Source organism: Ursus arctos, unplaced genomic scaffold (genome assembly GCF_023065955.2).
Source record: "Ursus arctos isolate Adak ecotype North America unplaced genomic scaffold, UrsArc2.0 scaffold_7, whole genome shotgun sequence".
NCBI classification, from domain to species: domain Eukaryota; kingdom Metazoa; phylum Chordata; class Mammalia; order Carnivora; family Ursidae; genus Ursus; species Ursus arctos.
The window spans coordinates 30,164,885-30,190,978 of NW_026623089.1; the positions used below are offsets into that span (position 1 = coordinate 30,164,885).

At 40.3% G+C, this 26,094-nt stretch overlaps 1 protein-coding gene across 8 annotated transcripts in view; it reads right to left on the reverse strand.

Annotated features, from left to right (window-relative positions):
• Positions 1-15,439, reverse strand: part of LCOR (ligand dependent nuclear receptor corepressor) — a 138,832-nt gene extending 123,393 nt beyond the window's left edge. For 2 of the 8 annotated variants that reach the window (XM_057308860.1, XM_057308858.1), the window contains exons 1-2: positions 15,299-15,323; positions 14,203-14,276 (exon numbers count right to left, since the gene is read on the reverse strand). Coding sequence is in view for 3 of the 8 variants with exons in the window: in XM_026493771.4 (XP_026349556.2) it covers positions 14,203-14,276; positions 14,562-14,644 (157 nt within the window). In the remaining 5 variants the exon portion in view is untranslated. Of the gene's footprint in view, positions 1-14,202; positions 14,277-14,561; positions 14,734-15,298 lie in introns of those variants that run through there. The other 6 variants (XM_026493773.4, XM_057308859.1, XM_026493771.4 and 3 more) reach the window with 6 other exon arrangements.
• Between the last annotated feature and the right edge of the window lie 10,655 nt (positions 15,440-26,094).

Genomic DNA, 26,094 nt, shown 5'->3' on the forward strand with positions numbered 1-26,094 from the left:
CCAGAAATGGACCCTCGGCTCTTTGGGCAACTAATATTTGATAAAGCAGGGAAAAACATCCGGTGGAAAAAAGACAGTCTCTTCAATAAATGGTGCTGGGAAAATTGGACAGCTACATGCAAAAGAATGAAACTTGACCACTCCCTCACACCATACACAAAAATAAACTCCAAATGGATGAAAGACCTCGATGTGACACAGGAATCCATCAAAATTCTAGAGGAGAACATAGGCAGCAACCTCTATGACATCAGCCAAAGCAACCTTTTTCATGACACACCCCCAAAGGCAAGAGAAACAAAAGATAAAATGAACTTATGGGACTAAAGATAAAAAGCTTCTGCACAGCCAAGGAAACAGTTAAAAAAACTAAGAGGCAGCCCACGGAATGGGAGAATATAATTGCAAATGACACTACAGATAAAGGACTGGTATCCAAGATCTACAAAGAACTTCTCAAACTCAATACACAAGAAACAAATAAATCAAAAAATGGGCAGAAGATATGAACAGACACTTTTCCAATGAAGACATACAAATGGCTAACAGACACATGAAAAAATGTTCAAAATCATTAGCCATCAGGGAAATTCAAATCAAAACCACACTGAGATACCACCTTACGCCAGTTAGAATGGCAAAAATTGACAAGGCAAGAAACAATTGTTGGAGAGGATGTGGAGAAAGGGGATCCCTCCTACATTGTTGGTGGGAATGCCAGTTGGTACAGCCACTCTGGAAAACAGTGTGGAGGTCCCTTAAAAAGTTAAAAATTGAGCTACCCTATGATCCAGCCATTGCACTACTGGGTGTTTACCCCAAAGATACAGACGTAGTGAAGAGAAGGGCCATATGCACCCCAATGTTCATAGCAGCAATGTCCACAATAGCTAAATCGTGGAAGGAGCCGAGATGCCCTTCAACAGATGACTGGATTAAGAAGTTGTGGTCCATATATACAATGGAATATTACTCAGCTATCAGAAAGAACGAATTCTCAACATTTGCTGCAACATGGATGGCACTGGAGGAGATAATGCTAAGTGAAATAAGTCAAGCAGAGAAAGACAACTATCATATGATTTCTCTCATCTATGGGACATAAGAACTAGGAAGATCGGTAGGGGAAGAAAGGGATAAAGAAAGGGGGGGTAATGAAACATGAGAGACTATGGACTATGAGAAACAAACTGAGGGCCTCAGAGGGGAGGGGGGTGGGGGTATGGGATAGACCGGTGATGGGTAGTAAGGAGGGCACGTATTGCATGGTGCACGGGGTGTTATACGCAACTAATGAATCATCGAGCCTTACATCGGAAACCGGGGATATACTGTATGGTGACTAACATAATATAATAAAAAATCATTAATTAAAAAAAATAAAAAGAAAAATAAAATAAAAAGAAAAGGAAGACTCAATGGTTAACTTCAAGAAAGGCTGCAACTTTTAACTTTTTTTTAAATTCATAAATGGACAAAAGCCAGAAGAGACCAAACTATTTGCATTATATCAAAATAAAACTGTTTTACAGATTTAATATAAACAATGATGCAAATAGAGCAAAAACCATTCACTAAAAAGGAAAAAGACTTCATTGAATACATATGTTCTGAACTGAACCGTCTAGTTAATGTCATTCTCTTAACTATGACCACCATTATTTCCACTTTGAAAGTCATTCTTATCTCCATGGCCTTCTGAAGATATGTTTCCCCCTAGACTAAAATACAAGTATCCCCCACTTTTCAAAAGTTTGCATTACACCATCTCGCTTTTATGAAAAATGGCAAAAAGTGAAACAGCGGTCAGCATTTGTTTCACAGCAAGCTGTTACAGAGGCAGTGCGCACCCTAAGCAGTTAGAATGGCACCACCAGGGGCGCCTGGGTGGCACAGTGGTTAAGCGTCTGCCTTCGGCTCAGGGCGTGATCCCAGCGTTATGGGATCAAGCCCCACATCAGGCTCCTCCGCTATGAGCCTGCTTCTTCCCCTCCCACTCCCCCTGCTTGTGTTCCCTCTCTCGCTGGCTGTCACTATCTCTGTCAAATAAATAAATAAAATCGTTTAAAAAAAAAAAAAAGAATGGCACCACCAAGCTCCTTCCCTTGAACTACACTCAGCATCAAGGCACCCTAACTTTGAACTGTGTCTGTGACCATCTGTACTTTACCTCAATTTATTTCTTGCATCCATTAACAAAACGTGTTTCAGGGTATCAGAAAAACCTGAGACAGCTTATTTCTTGGGTCTGGGAATGTGCAACAGTTTTTCCATATCAATAATTGGTAACTGCTTCTTTGCTCTACGCCATTTCAGCTTACAGAAGGTTTCATAGTAATGCTCTACTTTCATATAAGAGAGGGGAACCTGCATATGCATACATGTATCTTAAAAGTTAATTGTTTTCTTCTTAATGTGATGTATTTTCAAACATATATCAATTTATTTTACACACAAAGAAAAAGAAACATAAAGAAAAGATGGAGCTGTACAGAGAAGAAAGATGAATGAAAACTATATCATGAAAAAGCAATTTACTCATTCTTAAAAGAACATTCTTGGCAGAATCCTAGGCTGCATCATTGGACCAAACATCTGAAGATCTTGTATATTCTGCCATCTGAGAGCAAGCATCCTTTTTTTTTTTTTAATCCAAATTTTAAAGTGTGCTATTTATTTCATACTCCAGTCAAATATAATAGCAACAGTATCATTACTATTATTGCTTATACTTCTAGTCACAAAAACCAGACGTTGATTGCAACATGATTTGACAACAGATCCTTCCTTCCTGTTTAATACAGCACTTATTCTTTTTTTTTTTTTTTTAAAGATTTTTATTTATTTATTTGACAGAGATAGAGACAGCCAGCGAGAGGGAACACAAGCAGGGGGAGTGGGAGAGGAAGAAGCAGGCTCATAACAGAGGAGCCTGATGTGGGGCTCGATCCCATAACGCCGGGATCACGCCCTGAGCCAAAGGCAGACACTTAACTGCTGTGCCACCCAGGCGCCCCAATACAGCACTTATTCTTTACCTTTTTTACCCGCAAGTGGATATTCACATTCCTCAAAACAGTTGATTTCATGTGATTACCTGTTAAATAGTATCTGACAAAATACGGGTTCGGTGACTTAGGTACAATAATTACTAAAGGTATTCTTACCTAAACATCTTTATACAGTTTTAAGAAATAACTTTTTTAATGTCTGAGGTAATAAGCATTTACTAATCATTTAACAAGAGCAAGCTTTCCACTTTTTCCAAAGTAAAGTTTAAATCCTTAAAAAGGGAGAAAAAGGAAGGGTAAAAAATGTCTGGGTCATCAACATCTCTGGTCCCGTCTTTGCCACAATATCAGTTTATTCATTTTTTTAATCAATGTAGCTACGTTAGAAAAACTCTTCTCCATTAATATACATTTTCTTGCCTTTTTTAAAAAAAAAGATTTATTTATTTGAGAGCATGAGCAAGAGAGAGAGAGAGCACAAGCGGGGAGGTGGGGCAGAGGGAGAAGCAGACCCCCCTGAGCAGAGCAGGGAGCCCGATGTGGGACTCGATCCCAGGATCCTGGGATCATGACCTGAGCCAAAGACAGATGCTTAACCGACTGAGCCATCCAGGAATCCCATTTTCTTGCCTTTAAAAGATCGAAATCTGTGGATAATTTAATCTTCTTGGTAGTTCATCAGTCCTGATCAATACAACTCATTCAAGGTTGGACTGTAAACTATGTGGCCAATTTCATTAGAAAAAGTTAAGTCCCACAGTTTTATAGCTCCTGACAACTCCTACCTAGTCTTCTCACCTAATATGGAGAATTCTAGTTTCTCTTCTCTGTCTTTTGCCCATTTATGAATGTACTCTTGCCTGGCACCAATAAAATGTACTAATCTTTGCTATAGAATATGTTATTTAAGATTAAACAGAAGTTCTCTGCCTAAGGAGAAAGGGGCCAAAAGGAACGTTATCTTCTAGATAAAATTTTATGTTGGTAGCCATAGCAATGAGTCTTGAAACTGTTTTCAGTAGATATACATGTGGATTTCTGATGCTCTGCATATGTCTATTTATTTTAACATGCCAAAATCTATTTTAATAAACACAAGAATCTATATATAGTAATACACACAAGAAAATTAGTTGTCCAAGTCTCACATGGAAAATAGGTTTATCACTTCGATCATACTTCTTGTTCTTTTAAAAAAGTCAATAAAGCAAAAATTTTAGTACCTCTTAAAAAATTGTTGGAAATTAACCCATATTATTTATTTTTATCCTCTTTCGAGAACAGAAACCAATCTAGAGGGGTGCCTGGGTGGCACAGCGGTTAAGCGTCTGCCTTCGGCTCAGGGCGTGATCCCGGCGTTATGGGATCGAGCCCCACATCAGGCTCCTCCGCTATTAGCCTGCTTCTTCCTCTCCCACTCCCCCTGCTTGTGTTCCCTCTCTCGCTGGCTGTCTCTAGCTCTGTCGAATAAATAAATAAAATCTTAAAAAAAAAAAAAAAAAGAAAGAAACCAATCTAGATAAAGTAGCCAACATAGTATCATAAAAATATTATTGCCATAGATAATTTACTAATAGGTAAATAATAAGTAAAATTTTAGTACACTGGCCATTGAACACAGGTGATACATTAAATCATTTTAAAAGATGTATCAGCTGTATTAAATGCTCATAGAAAAATAGCCAGCTTAAAGATTTTTTTAAACAACAATTTCCAAAGATTTATGGACTGCTTAAAGCCTACCCATAATTAAAATATCATTGTATTGTGATCAGGATAAGCGAATCAATACTAATTTATACAAATTAAACTTTTTCCACGTCCTTACTAGCTGAATGAAAATTCACATAACCTAACACTTGTGATGAGATTAGTATTTATATCATTAATCATTCAATAAAAAAAGCCTCATTTCAACACAGGGGCATAGTCACAAACATTTATGTTCCCCTCATTTTTTATTCTTAGTAAAGGCAAGGAACTTCCCATTTTATTTTGATGAGTATTTCTCCCCATTACTTTTGTCACAACATCTTCCTGTATCTATTACTGAAGCATTTTGTCTAAGATCAGTGATGTCTGAATTACCAGAACAGCATATTTTCTTAAAAGATTTTATTTTTAAGTAATCTCTACACCCCATGTGGGGCTTGAATTTACAACCCCAAGATCACGAGTCGAATGCACTTCCAACTGAGCCAGCCAGGTGCCCCCAAACCTGTGTGTTATTTTTAAAATTTGCCAAATTACTCTTTCCCTTTCTCACTAATTACACACAACTCAGCAACTTCTCTTTTTAGCACACACTTAAAAATATTTATTGCCAACCGCACCAAATCTAAGTCACAGAAGGTTAAAACTGAGAAGGCATTTGGCTGAAGTCCAGGAATCCTAAATCCTGACCCCAATCTGCTTTACCCTGTTTGCCCCTCCACCCTCGCCCCCACCTTGAGCTCTCTAGGAAGGATATGAATAGAAGAAAAGGCCAGGCACCTACACACTGTTACTTAGAAGGCTTTTGTTACAAACTTCAAAGTGCCGTGAACTAGGCCAGTCCAGGTGGAAGGGCTCACCAAGCCCAGAATCAGTATCGCTTGGATAGCATTTGCTGCCTTTCCTCTTGTCAGCCTATGTACAAATCTCAGCCAATAGAGATAGTCAGTCTAGCAACATATGAAGAAAAACTAAGCCAGTGGAAACATTCCGCTCAGAAACCTACTTAGCTCTGAATACCACAACAAAACTAAAAAAAAAAAAAAACTAAAAAAAAAAAAACTAAAAAAAATAAAAAGCAAAGAAGAATGAGGGAAGCCAAACAGCATGATAATGCTAAAGAGAAAGGGGCAAGGCATTCCAGGACAGAGAATTGGAAGAGTAATTATGTTACCATTTATGGTAAGATTATAGGCAGAGAAACTAGAATTCTTTAATGTAATATAAATCAAATAAGCAATCAGAAGTTGTAAACAAAGAAAACAGGGGCAACTTGGTGGAACCAAATAAAAAAGTCCAAAAGGAGGGCATATGCTTGAATGTTTAAGATTAAAGAGCACAGGCTTTTGAATTCCAATCCTGGGTCTACCACTCTTTAGCTCAGTGATCATGAATGAAATCCTTAATCTTTCCAAATCTGTTTCTCCACCTGTGTATCAGTAACATCAAAGGGATTTTGTTTGGCACATGGGAAAAGCTCAATATCTGTTGGCTTTTTAAAGAATTAGTAAAACAACAAAAACTTGTCTTCTCTATAGTATTTAGATATTCTATTTCTTTAAATTTACCAGGGGGATGGGAAGTGGAAAGAGGGAGATCGTACTATACAAAAGGCTGCCAAGAAAGATTCAATAGTAAATAATGATGCCTGGGATTTGCATCAAAATAATTCAGTGGGAATAAAATACTGGCCATTAGTTGAGGTAGCTGGGATGTTCACTGTCTTACACTTTTTACTTTCGTGTATGTTTGAAATTTTCCAAAAGGAATGATTTTTTTTAAATTCCTTTCTTTTTAACATGGTTGAAAAAGTAAATAAGTTCTAGCATCCTTTCTACCTTTGATAAATCATGAATCTAAAAGACAAAAAGAGAGGACAACAGAAGTATAGAGACAAATGCCTACGAGTGACCTAGAAAATATGCCTACACTGATTGTGAGGAAGGGAAGTGTTCAGGCAGGAGACTACAAATTCCCATACAATAGAGATAATTAAAAAAATGAAAAACAAGCACATATCAAACTGAACATAAACATGTCTCAGTTTAACAAAGTCAACAATTTTCTCTTCTACATACATTGTACACTTATTTTTGAAATTCGTATAAACCAATATGTATTTATTTGTTTATTTACTTAAGTAATTACTACACCCAACGTGGGGCTCAAACTCATGAGCCCAAGATCAAGAGTCGCATGCTCCTCCAACTCAGCCAACCAGGCACCCCTAAACCAATAATTCTAAACATACTAGTAGAGCATGCTTCTTATGTTAAATTAGATGTGAATTCTGTTGTAAAATAAAATATATTTCACATTTTCACGCGTGGGATTTTCTTTCACCAAGCAAAATACACCCTATATATCCTTTTAAAATTAGCTTTTCTTCCCCTTCACATTATGAGTTTAGGAGAGGGAGAATAGGCCTTTACTCTCCGGAAACAAACCTCTAAAAAGCCAACTAGTAACAGAAACGTACACAATAATCATTTATTAATGATAATGATAAAATGACTCAGATTTATGAAAAGTAAGCCAACAGTGAAATCAAATAACGGTCACAGACTATCTAGTATTACTAATGAGAATGAAAATGCTCATCATACAACAGTTTTCCAACAATAGCAGCTCTCATGGGAAATAATATTGGTATTCACATCTTCTAACCTAAGTCTTGATGTGTTAGCATATTTAACAGAGGTGGAAAACTACTATGTAACTTCATACAGCAATTGCAGAAAATTAAATAAAAACTCTGCTTCTGGAAGAGTTCGGTTCTGTGTTTTACTTTTACCTGATAAGTTACATAAGTATTTCAAACATTAAAATATCATACAATTATTTCTGCGGATAAAAGGAAGCGCTTATGGTAAGGGAAATCCCCTGATTGCTTCAATAAGAGTTATTACTCAATGTTTCCCAACTGACCTATTATTTTTTAATACCCATCTTTATCTTTCTACATTCCTAAATAAAGGCAATAAAATAGTGTATGTAAAAGGGTTTTGGTTTTGTTTTTAAAGATTTTATTTATTTATTTGACACAGAGAGAGAGACAGCCAGAGAGAGAGGGAACACAAGCAGGGGGAGTGGGAGAGGAAGAAGCAGGCTCCAGAGGAGAAGCCCAATGTGGGGCTCAATCCCAGAACCCTGGGATCACGCCCCGAGCCGATGGCAGACGACGCTTAACGACTGGGCCACCCAGGCGCCCCGTAAAAGGGTTATTCTTAAAATATAAAATGTGCTACGTAGATATAAGATGGTGACACCATTAATTTAAATTTTTCTAAAGCTTTCTATATGTCAAGTTTTGGAGAATTTGTTTATTCCCCTACCTTATTACACTTAAGAAAAATCTTGTGAGACAAGTTTGTTTCTACATGATCCAGTTCAAACTTTGTTTAAAAAAAAAAAAACAACTGTGATGCACTAACTCCTAATGAATTAGAAGTTATAAGAAATACTCCCTTACTTCAAATGGTAAAGTACACTTATAAAGTTTTGAATACAACTGAAAAACATAATTGAGGAAATTTTTTTTCTCTTTACTATAAAACATCTCAAACATATTAATTCTTGTTTCCAAATACCAAAACTTCAAATATAAGTCTACAAATTACTGTTACATACATTCTTTTTTCTTGTACCCATTCCCTTTGACTTATCCTGCTCTCATAATTCAAAAATACACATTACCCAAAACTGGACTGTAAGAACTTCATTATCATTTGGTCACGCAACAAAAACTGGCTTTACACACGTAACTTCCTTGGACTACATAACATTCAGAAAACTGATTAAGTGATAAATCAAAAGAATCCATATTTCTCTCTAACAAAAAATAAACATGTGGAACAAAAGGAAAAAAAACAAGACAAAAAATCATTACAAGGTGCCAACCATACAGTCTTCTTAACACACCCCTCACAATCCATTAAGTAAAGGATTCTCAGACTAATTCTCCCACCTACCTCCTAAGATTCTCAATTTCATCCCTAAGACATCATTACACTTGACACTTTGGACACCAAATCTAACCAATGCAAAAACCCGAGAAACTCACTACTCACAAAATTCAAGTCTTTTAAAACAGTATAGTTTAGCACCAGAAAATAAAATCATATAATAACTTTCAGTAAGTAAATATGAACTATCAAATATCTGAGTTTCATAAAATGCAACCAAAAAATACAATCTCAAATTTCAAAAATACTGCTATTGTTTAAATTTCTCTCACTACTCAAAAAAGTTTCAGACAAAATATCTATATAAAGGTATCCCTCTGTACCCAAACTTTTATTTACTATGCAAAACTGAAGCATAGGACAGATTTAAATAATGTGGTTTACCACATTATCTGAACTTGATTTATGAACCCTCACCATAGAAAGGCAGGAATTTTGAAGATTTGGGTAGCAAAGTATATATATCTGTGTTATGACACAACTTCATCAAATAACCAACAATACTGGGGTCCCTGGTGACGCAGTCAGTAGAGTGTGCAACTCTTGATCTTGGGGTCATGAGTTTAAGCCCTACGATGGGTGGAGAGATTACTTAAAAAACAAAACAAAACAACACAAAGGCACCTGGGTGGGCTCAGTGGGTTAACCTTCCAACTCTTGGTTTTGGCTCAGGTCATGATCTCAAGAGTTGTGAGATCAAGCCCCACCTGGGGCTCCATGCTTATCACAGAGTCTGTTTGAGATTCTCTCCCTCTTCCCACCTGTGCTCTCTCTAAAATACATAAAATATTTTTAAAAACCACAATTTTAATAATTCATATTTTATGAATTAGGGATATTAAAGCCAGCCTTTCCTGAGTAATTCTAGTTCTCTCCTATCAATCCACTACTATATACATTATTCCCTTTACAAGGTATTTTGAAGTTTCCTTCTGATCTGTAATTATTTTTAAATTGAGAGTATGAGAAAAAATATTTGTGAATCATACACCGATGTGGGTCCAGTAACCAGAATATACTCTTACATCTCAACAATAAAAAGACAAATAACTCAATTTTAAAATGAGTTAGGGATCTGAATACACATTTCTCCAAAGATGATACACAAATGGCCAATAAGCATGTGAAAAAATGCTCAACATCACTGGTCATTAGGGAAATGCAAATAAAAACCACAATGAGATACCACTTCAGACCTACCCACTAAAATAATAATCAAAAAAACAAGACAATAACAAGTGTTGGTAAGGGGGTAGAGAAAAGGGAATCCTCATACACTGATGGTGAGAATATAAAATACTGCAGCTGCTTTGGAAAACAATTTAGCAGTTTCTCAAAAAGTTAAAACAGTTATCATGTGACCCAGCAATTTCACTCTTAGGTACATACCCAAGAAAAGGGAAAACAAACGTTCATAGCAACATAATTCACAATAGGCAAAAAGGGGAAACAATCCAAATGCCCATCAACTGATGGATAAACAAAACATAGCATGTCTATACAATGCAAAATTATTTAGCCCTAGAAAACACTAAGTGCTGATACATACCACAACATGGATGAATCTTGAAAACATGCTAAGGCAGACACAAAACACCATATACTCTATGATTACATTTACATGAAATACGCTAGACTGACAAATCCACAGGAACAGAAAGCAGACTGGGGATGCCAATGGCTGGATCGCAGATGGAGTAGGAAATGACTGATATTGAGTATGGGGTTTCTCTTTTGGGTAATGGAAGTGTTCTGGAATTATACAGTGATGTTTGAATAATGTAGTGAATAAACTAAAATCACTGAATTGTATATTTTAAAAGGCTGAATTTTACGGTATGTAAATTGTATTTCAAATGAGAAAAGAAAAAATTCAGGGTATGGACCACTGTACTTGGGACACTTCCTGCATACAAGAGAGAATAAAATGAGCTAATAGTTCACACTGGAATTATCCCCCAAACAATGTGCAACTGTAAGGAGTAGTAAAACAATTTTTTAAATATTCACAAATACAGTCGATAATTTGGAGGGTAGTGATGGGAAGTTTTTAACCTGAAACTACAAAAACAGCTTTGTTTACTCACATCTACCCAATACCCAGATTCCATACAGCAGATGAGTAGACATAAAGGAATTAAGAAGAGAGACATTCTGAGGCATATCAAAAAAATCAAACCCCTTTGCTGAGCTTCACAGCCAGTTTGCAAACCAGGAAAGAAAACCAACCTCATTATTTAACATATACTTTTATTTGCCATAAAAGATACTTTTCGACTGTTTCCAAATACCAAATGAGACCTCTAAGGATGAAAATTTGTCAGTACTAATGATGTTCAAAGAATACATATGCCACTGATTTTAGGCAATTCCAAAAATAGGTTTTGTGCAATGGAATATAGTATAGCCTCCAGTGAGTTTACTTAAAAGAGACACTGTTTTGGATAACAACATCATTCCTGTCAAGATGATTTAAAAACAATGTGTGTCATTGTTGAGTTCCACAATGAAATCATCAAATAAAGGAAACACTCCTCCCCAGAGCTAAGGAGAGAAATGCACTGTAAGCCCCAAGGTGGCTAACAAAGAGACCCCACTTTTTAACCTGCATTAGAAAATCTTACAACCTATCTTTGCAAACCTATCATCTATATATCCCCTACATAAATCATGGCCTGCAGTTTAAACAGACTTAAACAGTTTCAACTCATTCCTGTCCTTTGCCACTTTTGTTTCTCACGACAGGAATGCCTCTTCCGTACTGATCAAAATGAAGCAAAAATCTGCCACCTTCTTCACGAAGTCTTCCTACATCACTTCAAAAGAGATCTTTCACTTCTAAACACCCCTAGCACTTGCTTGCACCACAGTATGGCACATTTTGCCTTATACACTATATCTTCTCTAAGTACTAAAAGTTCCTGAAGGTTAGGGTAGCTTCCCCTTTTGTCTGCCCACAGTGCCAGGTACAAATTTACATGAAGTACTTATCTAACTGCCTTTCATCTCTAAAAACAACACTAATACAAATAGCTAAGTAATTAGGTGGGTGCTCAGAAGTGCAAGTCCCCATAGACACTGAACACCTAATTCTCACTCTGAAAGAAATTACAGGCCATCGAGTACAGCCCATAAGGCTAAAAAAATAGCATTATTCAGATGCTTCCTAGAATTGCTCTGGCTACAAGCACATTTGAGGGAATAAGGGCAATTCGAAATAAGTCTGTGTAAGTCAAAAAGACTTCCTGTGCTCTCCTTTTTCAGCCAAGTTGAGTAAGCTGAAATCAACACAACTTTCCCTACACTGGGAAGAGCTTTTTGAGAATACAGCAAGGATGAGGAGCAGCCAAGCAATAGGTTACATCACACCAAGCAGCAGAGAAAAACCTCCATCTTCCTGGAATATGGACTGCCATAGTCCCAGAGGACACCTCCATAATCACCTGGGTACCAAATATCCATCTTGATCATAATCACTGTCTGAAAGTGCTACTGACTCCAATTCAACTAAAACATAATAATGGAAACACAAACACCTCCACAATCCTGATGCACCCACCACCACACAGTCCCCCCAAAATAGGAGAATTAGATTTTGGAAATAAACGAGAATTCATTTTTACTCCGAAGACTGCTATAAATTAAATATCATTTAGAAACCAAATGACCCTAAAGTAGTAAGATAATCAGTCAACAGAATCAAATAGAAGGTTAACTGTTCAGAACCAATCTCATTAAAATAAACGAGGAAACGTTTGCTAGTGACAAACAACATAGTTGCCTTTTCCATTATATGAGAATCACTGCTAGCCTTTTTAAGTATAGAAAGTTAACATTACTATTGATTTACTTAGAACTCTCCTCTTAAAGAAATTATACATAAGAAAAAATACGAAACCCAATTGATTTTAGCTGTGAGACTATCAACTATGTTATTACTGCTCTGCACTCTGGACTTAAGTATCTCCTGAACTTTACTACCTTCAAAGTGGAAATTTGGAGTTAAAAGTATGCTTTAAGGAAACTGATGACCAGATTAAAACCCCCCTTCAAAAAACGAATCAAAATTTGATATTCAGTTCAGTTATTTACAGAATTTCGTTAGTCATTAAGGGAAAAGAAAAAAAAAACCACAACCTTGTCAAGCAGCACGAAGTAACCACTAACACTAGCAGTGACTGATAAAATGGGGGCCTGAGGCAGAAGGCAAGGATTCAAAGCAAACAAAATTAGAATAAGATAAACAACTCATTAAAACCATCTAAAGTAACAGTAACTTATGAAACCTACAGGGTTATAGTCAATTTCAAAACCTTTTAAAAAACTAAAAAGCCCTACCAAAAAAACTAATCTCGAAAAAAGTGAAACAAATACAAGACTAAAAATTCTTCAAAATAATTTCAGGATTTTATACTCGTAATTCCGAAAACATTAATTTCACACTACTCAAAACCTGCATGCCTTCGTGAACTCTTTCATATGATGGTTAAAACTAATTATTCAAAAAGAGCTTAATCTGATGTAACATCTTAGCAAATGTAGGATAGATTTGAAAAAATACAAGCAAAGACAAGAGTAAATGATAACTGATACCCAAAGGCTTTCTGGAGGGCAGAGCTGGGCTTGGATTGGCAGGAGGGAAATTTTAAAATTTATCTACAAGTCACCTTACACGAAAAAATTTATTCGTGTCTTTATTACTCACACAAGCATGTTTTAAGAATGTACTTTTAACCTGTGGACAACCAAAGTTATAGGAGATACCTTAAAGCATTGTTGCCTATTTTAATTTTGATGTTACAGTCTAAATCCTTAACAAAATTCACACAGATCTTCATAATGAAACACTGCAGAAATGGAAAGGCTTATATTCTGTAGGTAAAGGTTACCTTACGTCTCACTTATTTAAAGTTTCAGTTTTGCTTTTTAATCTATTACAGAAAACATCTCTTGTGGGACATTGTAAAGGGCATACCCTCCTGTCAAGCCAGGAAGCTCAAACACAAAGACACTGAGCTAACCAAGTGCTGTAATTCTTCCAAACTGAGCCTCTCCACACCCCCTCCACCCTTCCCCCCAACAGATATGTCTATTAAATCAGTGTCTGTTCTCCCCCTCGCACAACAAAGAGAACTTCTCACCGCATGAAATTGCCGCTGAATGGACACCAGAAAGCAGGATTTGCATAATTCCTTCCAACGAAACCCTGTCGGGAAGGAGGGGATGAGGGGCCCAAGCGTACGGATAGAATCTCCTAGATTCTGCTGGGGAAGACCTGGTTCCCAAGAATATTCCCCACGGGGGGAGAAGGGGGAAAGGGGCTGGAATTCTGCGCCTCCCCGAAGACTGGGCCTGGGGGACGGAGGAGCACGAGAAAGCATTTTCCCCCACAGCAGCAGCACTGAAGCAAAGATGGGGAAATAACAATGCTGGAGGACAGGAGAGTCAGACACAAGGATGGACTGGGGCTAGGGGGCGGCGGGCGGAGCGGAGACACCACACGGGCCACTTACTTTTTGGAGGGGGGTTAAATATATGAGTTAAGCCCTTATGGTCCCGCCGGCCGCCGCACAGAGGGAAACGGGACCTTGGGAGAGAAAAACAGACAAAACACACAGTGTGAGAGGCGCAGCTCGGCCGCCCGGCCCCTCCCGGGGCGCCCCCGTCCACACTCCCTCCTGCCCGTGAAGAAAAAGCCACCCGAGGCCCGGGAGGCTGGGGGGGGGGGGGCGAGACTCTCGGCGAGGCGGCGGCTCCAGCAAACCCCCCGGGAGGGGACAAGAGCGACCCCCCGCTCCGGCTTCTCGGTAGGACCCAGTTCCACCCCCCTTCCTCCCCGCCGCGCACACACCGAACACAAATACACACACACCGACCCAAGCGTCGAGGATTAACTCCCCGGCCGCCGCCGCCGCCGCCCGCAGAGGAAGTGCAGCCGCTGCCCCCCGCGGCCATGACACCCTACTTGGCTCGGTCAGGCGGACCCGGGGCCTGTGACAGCTCCGGCTCCCTCCGCCCCCATCTCCACCTCACGCCTCGCACACGCCCGAGCGCCGGGCGCCCGCCCGCCCGCCGCCGCGCGTGCACGCGGGGACTGGGGCGCGCGCCGCGGCGCGTGGGGGGAGGGGAGGCACGGGAGGGGGAAGGCGCCGGACAGAGCGGAGGAGGGGGCTGAGCACGCCCCCCAGCCCCGCCCCGTGCCCGGCTCCGCGGAACCGGAGGCGGCGTCCCCGGTCAAGTGGCAGCGCCGCGGGACGAGTCTCCACAATAAGCCGGCGGCGGCGCCAGGCCGCCGGGCGGGGAGGGGAGAAACGGGGAAAGGAAGGGGGGAAACGGGGAAAGGAAGGGGCACGCGCTCCCACCCGAGAGCCCGCCCCGGGAAGACGCGCGGAGGGGAGGGGCCGACGCGCGTGCTCAGGCCCGAGCCGGGGAGAGCCCGCCCGGAGGTCGCGCGCGCCCGCACTCCGGGGGGTGGGGGAGGGGGACGCTCGAGCCAAAGAGGGCGGGCGGGCCGGAGCAGCAATTCCCTCTGCCCGGCTCCCTCCCTTGTCCGGGTCAGCCGGTGGCGGGGCGGCCCAAGGGCCGGAAGCGGCCGGGGGAGAGTCTCACCTACACAGTGAATGAGCTTGTGGCGCCACGAGTCCAGTTCTTGCCGAAAGCCGCGTCTCTCAACGGAGCATTGCTGCCGCCTACACACCCTCGCCATCTTCTGCCGCCCGCCCGGCCCTGCCTCCGCCGCGGCCCCGCGCACGCCCAGCCGCGTCGCCCGGGGCCGCGCACGCACCCGCGGCCTGGGCGTCGCACCTCCCGCCGGGGGCGGTGCGGGGGCAGGGCCGGCCTCACCTCGCGGTGTCCCAGGCGTGTTCGCGGGGGCTGCCTGGGCGCGCGCGGACCCCGCGCTCACCGCGGCGCGGCCGTCCGACTGCTGTACCCGCGTTTCTTGGCCGCAGCCACCGCCACCTCTGGCCGCCGGGAAGGCGCCTTCGCGGGGCTGGAGCTCGCCCCGACCCCAGATCCTGCGCCGCTTTCGCAGTGTGCCCCAAGGCCACCGCTGCCCCTACCTCTCCCTTCCCGGGACTTTTTGTTTCTTAAACTAGCCCCATTTATCTCTTCTAACCTGCCTATTGCCCCACACCAACTGTTGCGAGTTCCGTGGTAACTGGTTCTCTGAACTTCTCAGCTGAAACTGCTCCTTTCGGGAGCCTATTTAAGAAGCCGACTTAAGAATAAATGTCCAGATGCCCGTGGAGGCACTAAGCCCCCAAAGTTTTAAAAACTGAGAAGGATATAGTTTAAGTCATTGGAAGACACTGGAAGTCATTGGAAGACTTCGTAAACCCGTAAAAATTGAATCAAGCTTTTTAAATTATAAAACTAGGCGGATTCTACTAACAAGGCTGGATCACAGGCGAAATTCTCAAGGTGGCATATTCGGATCCGCTGTGTGTGTGTAGAAAGAGGTTTAAGAAAATTGTGCTAAAGGGAGAATGATATTTCAAAAGAAGGCTAAATTAACAATACTTAAAGCAGAGTGTTGGAAAATGGCATAATTCCATATTTCAGGTAAGACTGGAGAAATATTTTCAATGACGAAAGGGATTTTCAGGTGAAAACCTGGGGTAATTAAATAACCCTGCGTAGGGCACTGCCTGTTCCATTTAAACATTATTCTGAGCTTAATTACCTGACTGCTATTTGGGAAAGAAAGAGAAAAGAGAAAATGGAAGAAAAGGAGAAAGCAGGGGTGGGAGGGGGGGTACAGAATACAAAAGAAAAAATGGAAAATAGATCTCCCTTTAGTATGCTAGGGTTCTGGCCGCTTCCTCACCTTTGGGGTTTAAGTTTAAGGACGGTGCATTCCTGCTTTTAGATATTTAAATTTAAATGTGAAGAATTTTAATTACTGTAGTAGGTAAAACAAAGTCATTAAATACTTGCAGGCAAGAATCCCGTTGGTGTATTGATTTCTGTCTTTTCAAAGTAGTGGTCCTGGTCTCTCAACCAGGCACTTGTGGAATGCCCTGTCTAACCATAAAGAGATGGACTGGGTGGGCCTCTTGGGTAGAAGTGGTTTGAAATGTATGAGTAGGAAGGCACCTCTGCTCCCCAAATCTAACACCAATGATTAGAAGTTCATGATATTTCACCTGCTAAAGAGAACTGTCAAATGGACAAACTGTTAAGTCAGGAAGTGTTGAATTTCTGTGTACACAAAACTATCCTGAGTAGTGACAGAAAAGGACAAACATGAAATGAAAGATTGCTGAGGACACCCACCCTGCACCTGTGATGGCGGGACAGCTTGTATCTTAAATATGAATCTCCTTTTCTTTGCCACTAGGTGGTAGGTTTGAGTCTTGTAGCTTTTAATCAAGTTTCCATGGGTTTTGAAAGAAGTATGCTTCATGAAGTTTCAAATAAATGAACAATATATAACTTTAAAATGAATTAATGGATGTGTTTTCCATTTACCCATAATCTGCTTGAAATGATCAAGCCAAGGGTAATACTTCCTCAACATAATCTCTTAAAGAGTCTCAGACATGTAGATTAAGAGGATCCTAGAGACTTAGAGATTGACTCTAATTTGAAGTATGGAATAACAAGCCCAGACAAGTAAAGTGACTTGGTTGCATAGCTGCTCAATAGAAAGAGGGCAACAAAAGCCAGAAGCCAGATTTCCCAGTTCCCAATTCAATGTTATTTCCATTACTCCAGTTTGAATTGCAATTATTGCTTCACTTATTTTAAATTGGGAACCAATATATAGTTGACCTGTCACAAAGGCTTACTTGGAAGGAAGGATGAGGGGACAATAGTAATAACTATGATTTATTGAATATCTACTATATGTCTAACATTGCAACTTTATTTCATTCCATCTGAATAACAATGCCAAAAAGGAGGTATGATTTATACATACTTTTACATTTTCCAGATTAGAGATTCAAGACTCAGAGGAGTTAAGTGCCTTTGTCCAAGGCCACCAAGTTACCAAATGGCAAAACCAGAATTCTAAGATCTCTCTGAGTCCGAAACCCTCTAATTGTCCTGCAAGTAGAAGCAGGATTCTGCACACAGAGGATTCATGTAATTCCACGTGAGAGGTTATGTTCCATTGCACAGTTGAGCAGTTTGACAAAAATGTTGAACTCCTATCATGTGTCACACAGTGTCTTAGGCACTTAGGACACATAGATATCTAAAACATAATTTCTGACCGCTAACTCTTTTGGCTACCCTGGAATAGGATCCTAGCTGCAAGCTCTTTCCCATTCTGGGGAAGATCGAGCAATACAACACGGTGGCTAAGAGAGTAGATCTGAAGACACGGAGAGATTGATTAGAATCTTAGTTCCATCCATTAGAACCTGTGTGGCCTTGACAAATTAACTTTCCTGGTCATCAGTTTCCTCATGTGACAAAGAGGGTAATAGTCTACAAGATAGAGATTGTGTGAAGATGAAATGAAACAATCATGGACAGTGGCTGTCATATTGTTAGCATGAAATGACTATCAGTTCTCAGGGTTAGGCTCCCATCTGCTTGTCTAGCATGCAGGGTGACAGGAAACTACGATGCTTGTACAGTTCGGGATGAATATCTAACAGCGTGAAGAAATAACAGCAATGACCTTGGCCTTTGAAAACAACATTCCCTAAGTTATGTTCTATAGTTCTTGCAATGGTCAGATGATAGGGAAAAACGGAGCTCAGAAAATGACGATCAGAGAGTGGGGGTAGCCTCTGTGAACCATAGACTGGTTGGTCAGGATTATATCAAGCTTGCGTCTGATTAGTTGGAGGTGGCATATAATATGGGAAAGGACGTCAGAGAAATGGGAGGATGAAACGGATTGGAGCTTTTTAAGAAAGAAGTCTCCTGATGCAAGACTTGTTAAAAAAAAACATGGTCAGCTTCTCATGAATTCCGATAAGTGACACTTTTAAAAGCACTCTTCATGGATTATGTCTTATTCCTTACAACAACCCAATCAAGCATCCCCATTTGATACCAGAGCACAGAGAGGCTAAGTAACTTGCCTAACTACAGGTTATGGTAGATTTGGATTCAAACCCAGGCAATCTGGGTGCCTGGGTGGCTCAGTCTGTGCCTTCAGCTCGGGTCTCGATCCCAGGCTCCTGGAATCAAACCCCAAGACTGGTTCCCTGCTTAGCAGGGAATCTGCTTCTCCCTCTGCCCCTCCCCCTGCTCATGTTTTTTCTCTCTCTCTCTTTCTCTCTCTCTCTCAAATACATAAATAAAATCTTTAAAAAAAAAAAACAAAACAATCTGGATGCAGAGCCGGCTCTTTAATCTTCGCATTATTTTGCTTCCTGTACTGCAGGGAAAACGGGACCTGGAATTAGAGCCAAGACCTAGTGGGCAGAAGGGAAGCTGGGACACTTGGAACTGCTCCTGTAGGGGTTCTTCGTGCTTTAGTAAAAGACTTTCCAAGTTCCTCTCTTTTCAGTCTGCCTGTGTGCCCAGAAAACTTTATGGCTTTACTTTATGTTATGTGTGTAAATGACACTTTTTTTCTTTTAAAGTTGTTTTGAGATATATTTCACATACTATAAAATTCACCTGTCAGTGGTTTTTTAGTATATTTACAGGGTTGTGCAACCATCACCACAATCACTATTAGACCATTTTCATCAGCCCCAAAGAAACCCCATGTGTATTAGCAGTTACTCCCCATTTCTTCCTTTCCTCAAACCCTGGCAACAACGAATCTACTTTCTGTCTCTGAATTTTCTTCTTCTGGACATTTCAGGTAAATGGAATCATATAGCCGGTGGTCTTCTCTGACTGGTTGCTTTCACTGAGCACAATGTTTGCAAGGTTCATCTACACTGTAGTACGTATCAACACTTCCTTTTTATTGCCAAATAATATTTCATCATATAGATATACAGCATTTTGTTTATCCATTCCAATTGATGGACACTTGATCGATTTCATGTTTTAGCTATTATAGGTAATTCTGCAATGAATATTTGCAAACAAGTTTTTGTGTAAACATGTGTTTTTATGTTTGTTTTAAATATGAGTATGCATATGTATCCTACCTATTTTGAAATAGTTTCAAATTATAGAAAAGTTGCGAGAACACCTATATTCCCCTCACAAATCCCCCAATTGTTAATATCTTGCACATCTGCTTTTGCTCTCTATGTACCTGTATATATGGTTTTGTTCTTGTTGTTGGGTCTTTTTATGAACAATCCGATAGAAAACTACAGACTTGACTCCTATCATCCCTAAATATCCAGTGTGAATGTCCATAAAGCAAAGACACTCTCCTTCATAACCACATATAACCCTCCCATCACATCAGAAGATCAACACTGATACAATACAGGCCCCATTACAATTTCACTCTCTGTTAACAATGACGTCTCTTTTCCTTTTCTGGTCCAGAATCCCATCCAGGAAGTTACACTGAATTTAACTGCGTGTATTCTCAGTCTCTTTGATTCTGGTACAATCCTCAGTCTTTTCTTGTTTTTTTTTTTTTATGATCTTGACAGTCCTGAAAAGAACGGGCCTCTCATTCTGTAGGGTGATCCTCAACTGGGTTTATGCAGTGTTCCTCATGACTAGACTCAGGCCATACACTGTGACAAGAAAACCACAGAAATGAGGCTGGGGTCTCTGGGCATCTCATCGAGGGCTCATGATGTCAATTAACTCTTCACATAATTGTGATGAAAATTTGCTCATCTGATCAAGTGGTTTTCTCCACCATAAAATCACCATTGTTTCCTTTGTACTTGATAAATATTTTGTAGGGAGATATTCTGAGATTATACCAACGTCCTGTCCCTCGCCCTACCCACCAGCCTTAACATCCATGAATCGTTGCCTGAATCACTTGTCACAATGATGATGGTCAAAAAGTTATTTTCTTCATCGTTTCTTCTGTATTAACTAGTTTATATTTGAATATGAGTTTGTGCTCTTCCCCTTTTACTTATTGATTCATTACTTATGGACTCATCATTTCCTGTTTCATTCAGTGGGTTGTAATGGATTGCTGTAGTTATTGTCATCATCCCAGATTTGGCCAGTGAGAGTCACTTCAAGCTGACTTTTTTATCCTTTTGGCATACCCCCATCATTCTACAAACATTTTCCTCATTTTCTGGTACAGCTAGATGTTCTAGGCTCATTTTGTATTTTCTCTGCCTCAGCTCTAGAATGAGCCCTGCTTACTTTTGGTGGAGGATTGTATTCAGAAATCAAGATTTGGGCTCAGTGTGTTCACTCCTACTGGGGTGTCATGGCTACTAGGTCTTAGCAGCAGTCAGAGCTGTGAAGTATATGTGTGTATATACATATGCATATATGTATATATATACACATCTATCAGTTATATACGTATACATATATACATATGTATATACACACATCTGTATTTATATTTCTATATCTGTCTCTAAATATAAACACCATGAGTTTACACTGATGCATTCGATTCCAATCCAGCCCCTCTGAATACTTGCAAGCCTTTCCCTGCTACACACTTATAAATCCCCCTTTGACAGTGAGAAACCAGGTGCCCATATTTTTTCGTATTGACTTCAGTATATTTATTTGCTTGATCCCCACTGCATTTAACAATCTCCTGACCATACTCGCTGCCTCCTTGTCCTGCTGCCTCCAGAAACACTTCTCAATAGTGTCATCTTCTGGGGCGCCTGGGTGGCACAGCAGTTAAGCGTCTGCCTTCGGCTCAGGGCGCGATCCCGGTGTTATGGGATCAAGCCCCACATCGGGCTCCTCCGCTATGAGCCTGCTTCTTCCTCTCCCACTCCCCCTGCTTGTGTTCCCTCTCTCACTGGCTGTCTCTATCTCTGTCAAATAAATAAATAAAATATTAAAAAAAAAAAAGAGTGTCATCTTCTGGCTACTCAAGTATCATCTGCATGGCACAGCACTATCCAGGGGATGTCAATTCTCCCCACATTGGATGGCATACATTCTGTGCCATTCTAACCAAAACTCCAAAAGGAACTCAAAAAACTTTCCAAAATTTATAAAGAAAAATAAAGGTCCATGAATAATTACGATATCGGTTTTGAAAGAGAAGAGCAGGGGTGCCTGGGTGGCTCAGTCAGTTAAGCATCCAGCATCTGACTTGATTTCCACTCCGGTCATGATCTCAGGGTTGGAGACAGAGGCTCGGTGAGGCTCTGCGCTGCACGTGGAGCTTGGTTAAGATTCTCTCTCCCTCTTCTTCTGCCCCTGCCCCCCCCCCCCGCCACACACGCACGTGCTCTTTCTCTCTTTTTCTAACAACAACGAAAAATTTCTTAAAAAAGAGAACAGCAAAGAAGAATATGTTAGCCTTGGAAATGTGCAGCTTAGATCCTCCGAGAAAGAACTCACAGTTTGGCTTGTAGGGATTGTGATCACTACATAGCCTCCAGCTGTCAGCTGCTTCGGGGTTAGCCTCAGCTGCTCAGAGCTATTTTGCCCAAGGTCACGTCTTTCTGGGGCTGCCAGGATACGGTGACTAAGGGCTAGCAGGCTACAGCCTGGTCACTTCTGCCTGATGCTGGACACTGACAGTTAACACTTGTTCCAAAGTACTTCACTGGGTTGGCTGAGGCTTTGTTGACCTGAATCTTGGTTTGAATACTTTCTCTGCCCAATTCTGCCCCCCCCCCCCGACCGCTACCAATTCCCTTCCACAAATGCTAGTCCGTAATAAACCTTTTGCATCCCAAAGTTCATCTCCAATTCTGCTTCCAGGGAATCTGACATGTGACAAGGAGAGATTTACTTTACTAAATATTATAATATAAGGCCATAGTCACAAAATTACCATGGTGCTAGCCTAGGAAGAAGGCGATGATAGACAATAGTATCTTTGTGGTCACTAATGTTAAGAAAAAATTTAAGTTTATGAGATATTTTCCTAAATGACAATGGAATGAATTAACTAAGATATAAAGAGTTTTCAGAAATTGTAGGAATGAAACTTAAATGTCTTTAGCATTGGGATACCTGGGTGGGTGGCTCAGTTGGTTAAGCGTCTGCCTTCAGCTCAGGTCATGATCCCGGAGTCCTGGGGGAATTCATCGGGAGGCTGCTTCTCCCTCTGCCTGCCACTCCCCCTGCTTCTGTGCTCTCTCTCAATCTCTGTCTCTCTCTCTGACAAATAAATAAAATCTTTGTAAAAAATATCCTTAGCATTATTTTTTTTTAAGGAGTGAGCCTTTTTTTCCCTATAAGCCCTCGGAATCATATTCTATGTTGATCCTTATGCTGAGCTATTTACCTGAACACATGGTATTTTGTTCATCTGGTTCTCAGGAAAAAACAAACAACAGTTCACTGTTGTCTTTGTTAGGTGACTTGGGGGGGGGGGGGGGAAGAATCACCAGAAAGGAGTTATTTATAACTAGGTAGCAAATATTATAACTAGGTAGCAAATTTTCCATGGAAAATTTGTTTCTTTTTAAGCCTGAAAAGGTGTAAAATACATCTGAGTTAGGCAAAATGAAAGTGTTTAAAGCCAAAGGAAGTCTTCAAAGAAAATTTTAAGTAAGAAAAAGAAAGTTTGGTAAAATCACAGATAGTGCTTAAATATTCTTACTGAGCTTTGGCAAAACCTACATTTCAAAATTTACATCTGAGATTCTTCCCATCTAACAAAAATGACCTCTCATTACTGAGCAGTTCTCATGTCATCTTTGAAAGGTTGATTATACAGAGCCTGCTATGTAGCAGCTACCCAAACAAATGGGTGACTTGTTCTGGTCAATGAACTGATTATGGGCAGAAGTGAGACACATGACTTCCAGGCCAGGTTATTTTCATGGGTCTGAAGATGCAGGTGCAGTCATTAGAGATGTAAATTATCTTCAAGGTTGGAAACAGAACAGACACAGCTGGGCATAGAATTCACATCTACTCACTCCTTATACAATGGTCTTTCAATGCTGGCCTCCAAGAGTACTAGATATGAGATGAGATGAGATGAGAAGAGATACGATATGATACAATACTAGGTTATTATATATTTTTAAAATTTTATTTATTTTTGCAAGAGAGAAAGCGAGCAAGCACGAGCGGGGGTGGGGAGATGGAAGGAGAAGCAGACTCCCTGCTGAGCAAGGAGCCCGACGTGGTACTTGATCCCAGGACCCTGGGTTCATACCCTGGGATTATGACCTGAGCTGAAGGCAGACACTTAACCAACTGATTCACTCAGGCACCCCATACTAGGTTATTATAAAAAGTAGTTTCATCCATGTAGGTGAATCTTAATTATTTCTTGAAGTTAATACAGTAATTATTAATACCAAAAAAACACACAAAAACCCCACAATACAGATTTCTTAAATACCCTTCAGTTTAGGGGAAAAAAAATCAGGGTAACTTATATGAACTTGTGGAATAATGATACTACTTGTTGAGTGAGGACTCCAAGTCTTGAACTAAGCACTTTACCTGCCTTATTTTATTTCAGACTTAAAACAATTCTACAAAATAGGTACTGTTTTTAAATCTCATCTTAGAGATGGGAAAAATAAAGCACACAGAGTTTAAATTTCTTACTCAAATTCACACAACAGGTAGATGGAAAAATTTGAACTCAGGAGATTCTAGTAATTTGGTTTTTATCCTCTTCACAGATGAAGGTAAATGCTAGTGTGGCTTTGTATGTAATTAAAAGATAGCCAAACTTCCTTTTTACTTTTCTATATCAATTTAAACACCGTGCTATTGACATTTAACAAATGTTTACCCACTAAGTCTTTGAAGTTCTGCATCATTTAATTGGGATTGTTGTTTCTTCAGAGCATAAAAGCTCCTGCGCTGACTAATACAGTTATTCTTGAAAGATGATAAAAGCATTAGAATATATTTAACAATTCCACTAACCAGTCCACACTCTTTTCTTAAAAATCCCATTAATATTCTTTTATTTGTGATTTCTCATTGAAATGCCTTTCTCATTGAAATGCCTCTTAAGTTGAAGGGCTGTCATTTGTCACTAAAGCCATGTTATGCTGAATGTCTTATACAATTACATATGTTTATGACTTATTATTTTGCCTGCAGGCCTGTAATTTCTTCTCAAGCATTGTCTTATTGATCTAATAACGGTTCTTTTCAAATCAATTGAAACGCAGAAGTAACAAATTCCAAAGCATACACCGTGGAAGACTTGAAGTACTGTAGATAAACTGGTAGGACATGAAACAAAGGACAACTCCTCTGTTCATAGGATGGGTGACATTTCATGTTCAGAGAAAGAGAATAAATATACTCAAGTGATGAATGACATCTTGATCTTTTCCACACATTCACTTAAAAAAAAAAAAGAAAATATAATCTCCACTAGTTGCTTGCAGTTGATGTAACCTTAGCATGAAAAACTCCCTGTTAAAACTCTCCTTGAAAATTACTCTGTAACATCTCTCCGAAAGCTTTTATTCTTTCAGAGCCTCCTTGACAGACGCTCTCCTAGACGCAGTGTTAATGCTGCCGGTAAACTCTAGATGTTCCAAACAGACAGGGATGTGGCTGCGCAGATGCTCTTTCATACTGTGTGACACTTTGGATTCTGGCAAACTCCTCAACTGCTCAGTTCTTGGACCTATCACCCTTTCAGAAACTTCAGGACCATTGTCATCATTATACTTCTGAAACCGGTTGGATATCTCCTTTGATAATGCTTTATGACCTTCAACAAATCTCTGATTTTTCTGGCCCTCAGTTTCTACTTCTTTAAAAGGAGAAGTTTGGACTAAGTATTCCCGACTTTCCTTAGACCTTGAGTTATTAGAGCTCATCAACGTCAAGTGCTTGAAAGCTGCAAACAAATAATTTTACAGGTGCATATTTTAATAAAACACCTCAGTGTGTAAAAAAGAATTGCAAAATTGTGTAGTACCTACCATGGCACATTGGGTAAAATAAGTTGACTCAACTTTGGATGAACCCACACATCTTTATTTGACGTTACTAATACTATAGTGCTGTTGTTGGTTCCGCATATGTGTAACCACCGTTAGAGCTTAAAACATTAGGAGTTTTGGGGCGCCTGGGTGGCACAGCGGTTAAGCGTCTGCCTTCGGCTCAGGGTGTGATCCTAGTGTTATGGGATCGAGCCCCACATCAGGCTCCTCCGCTATGAGCCTGCTTCTTCCTCTCCCACTCCCCCTGCTTGTGTTCCCTCTCTCGCTGGCTGTCTCTATGTCTGTCAAATAAATAAATAAAATCTTTAAAAAAAAAATTAGGAGTTTTCTAGGAAGGAGACAGTGTACGTAGGAAATTTTTGCATGCCTCTTGGTGAAAGCATGGCCAACAGCTTCAAAATTTGGCACATACCTTAAGGGGATATGAAGACTGGAAGCCTTCATTTGACCCCTGAAATACCCAAT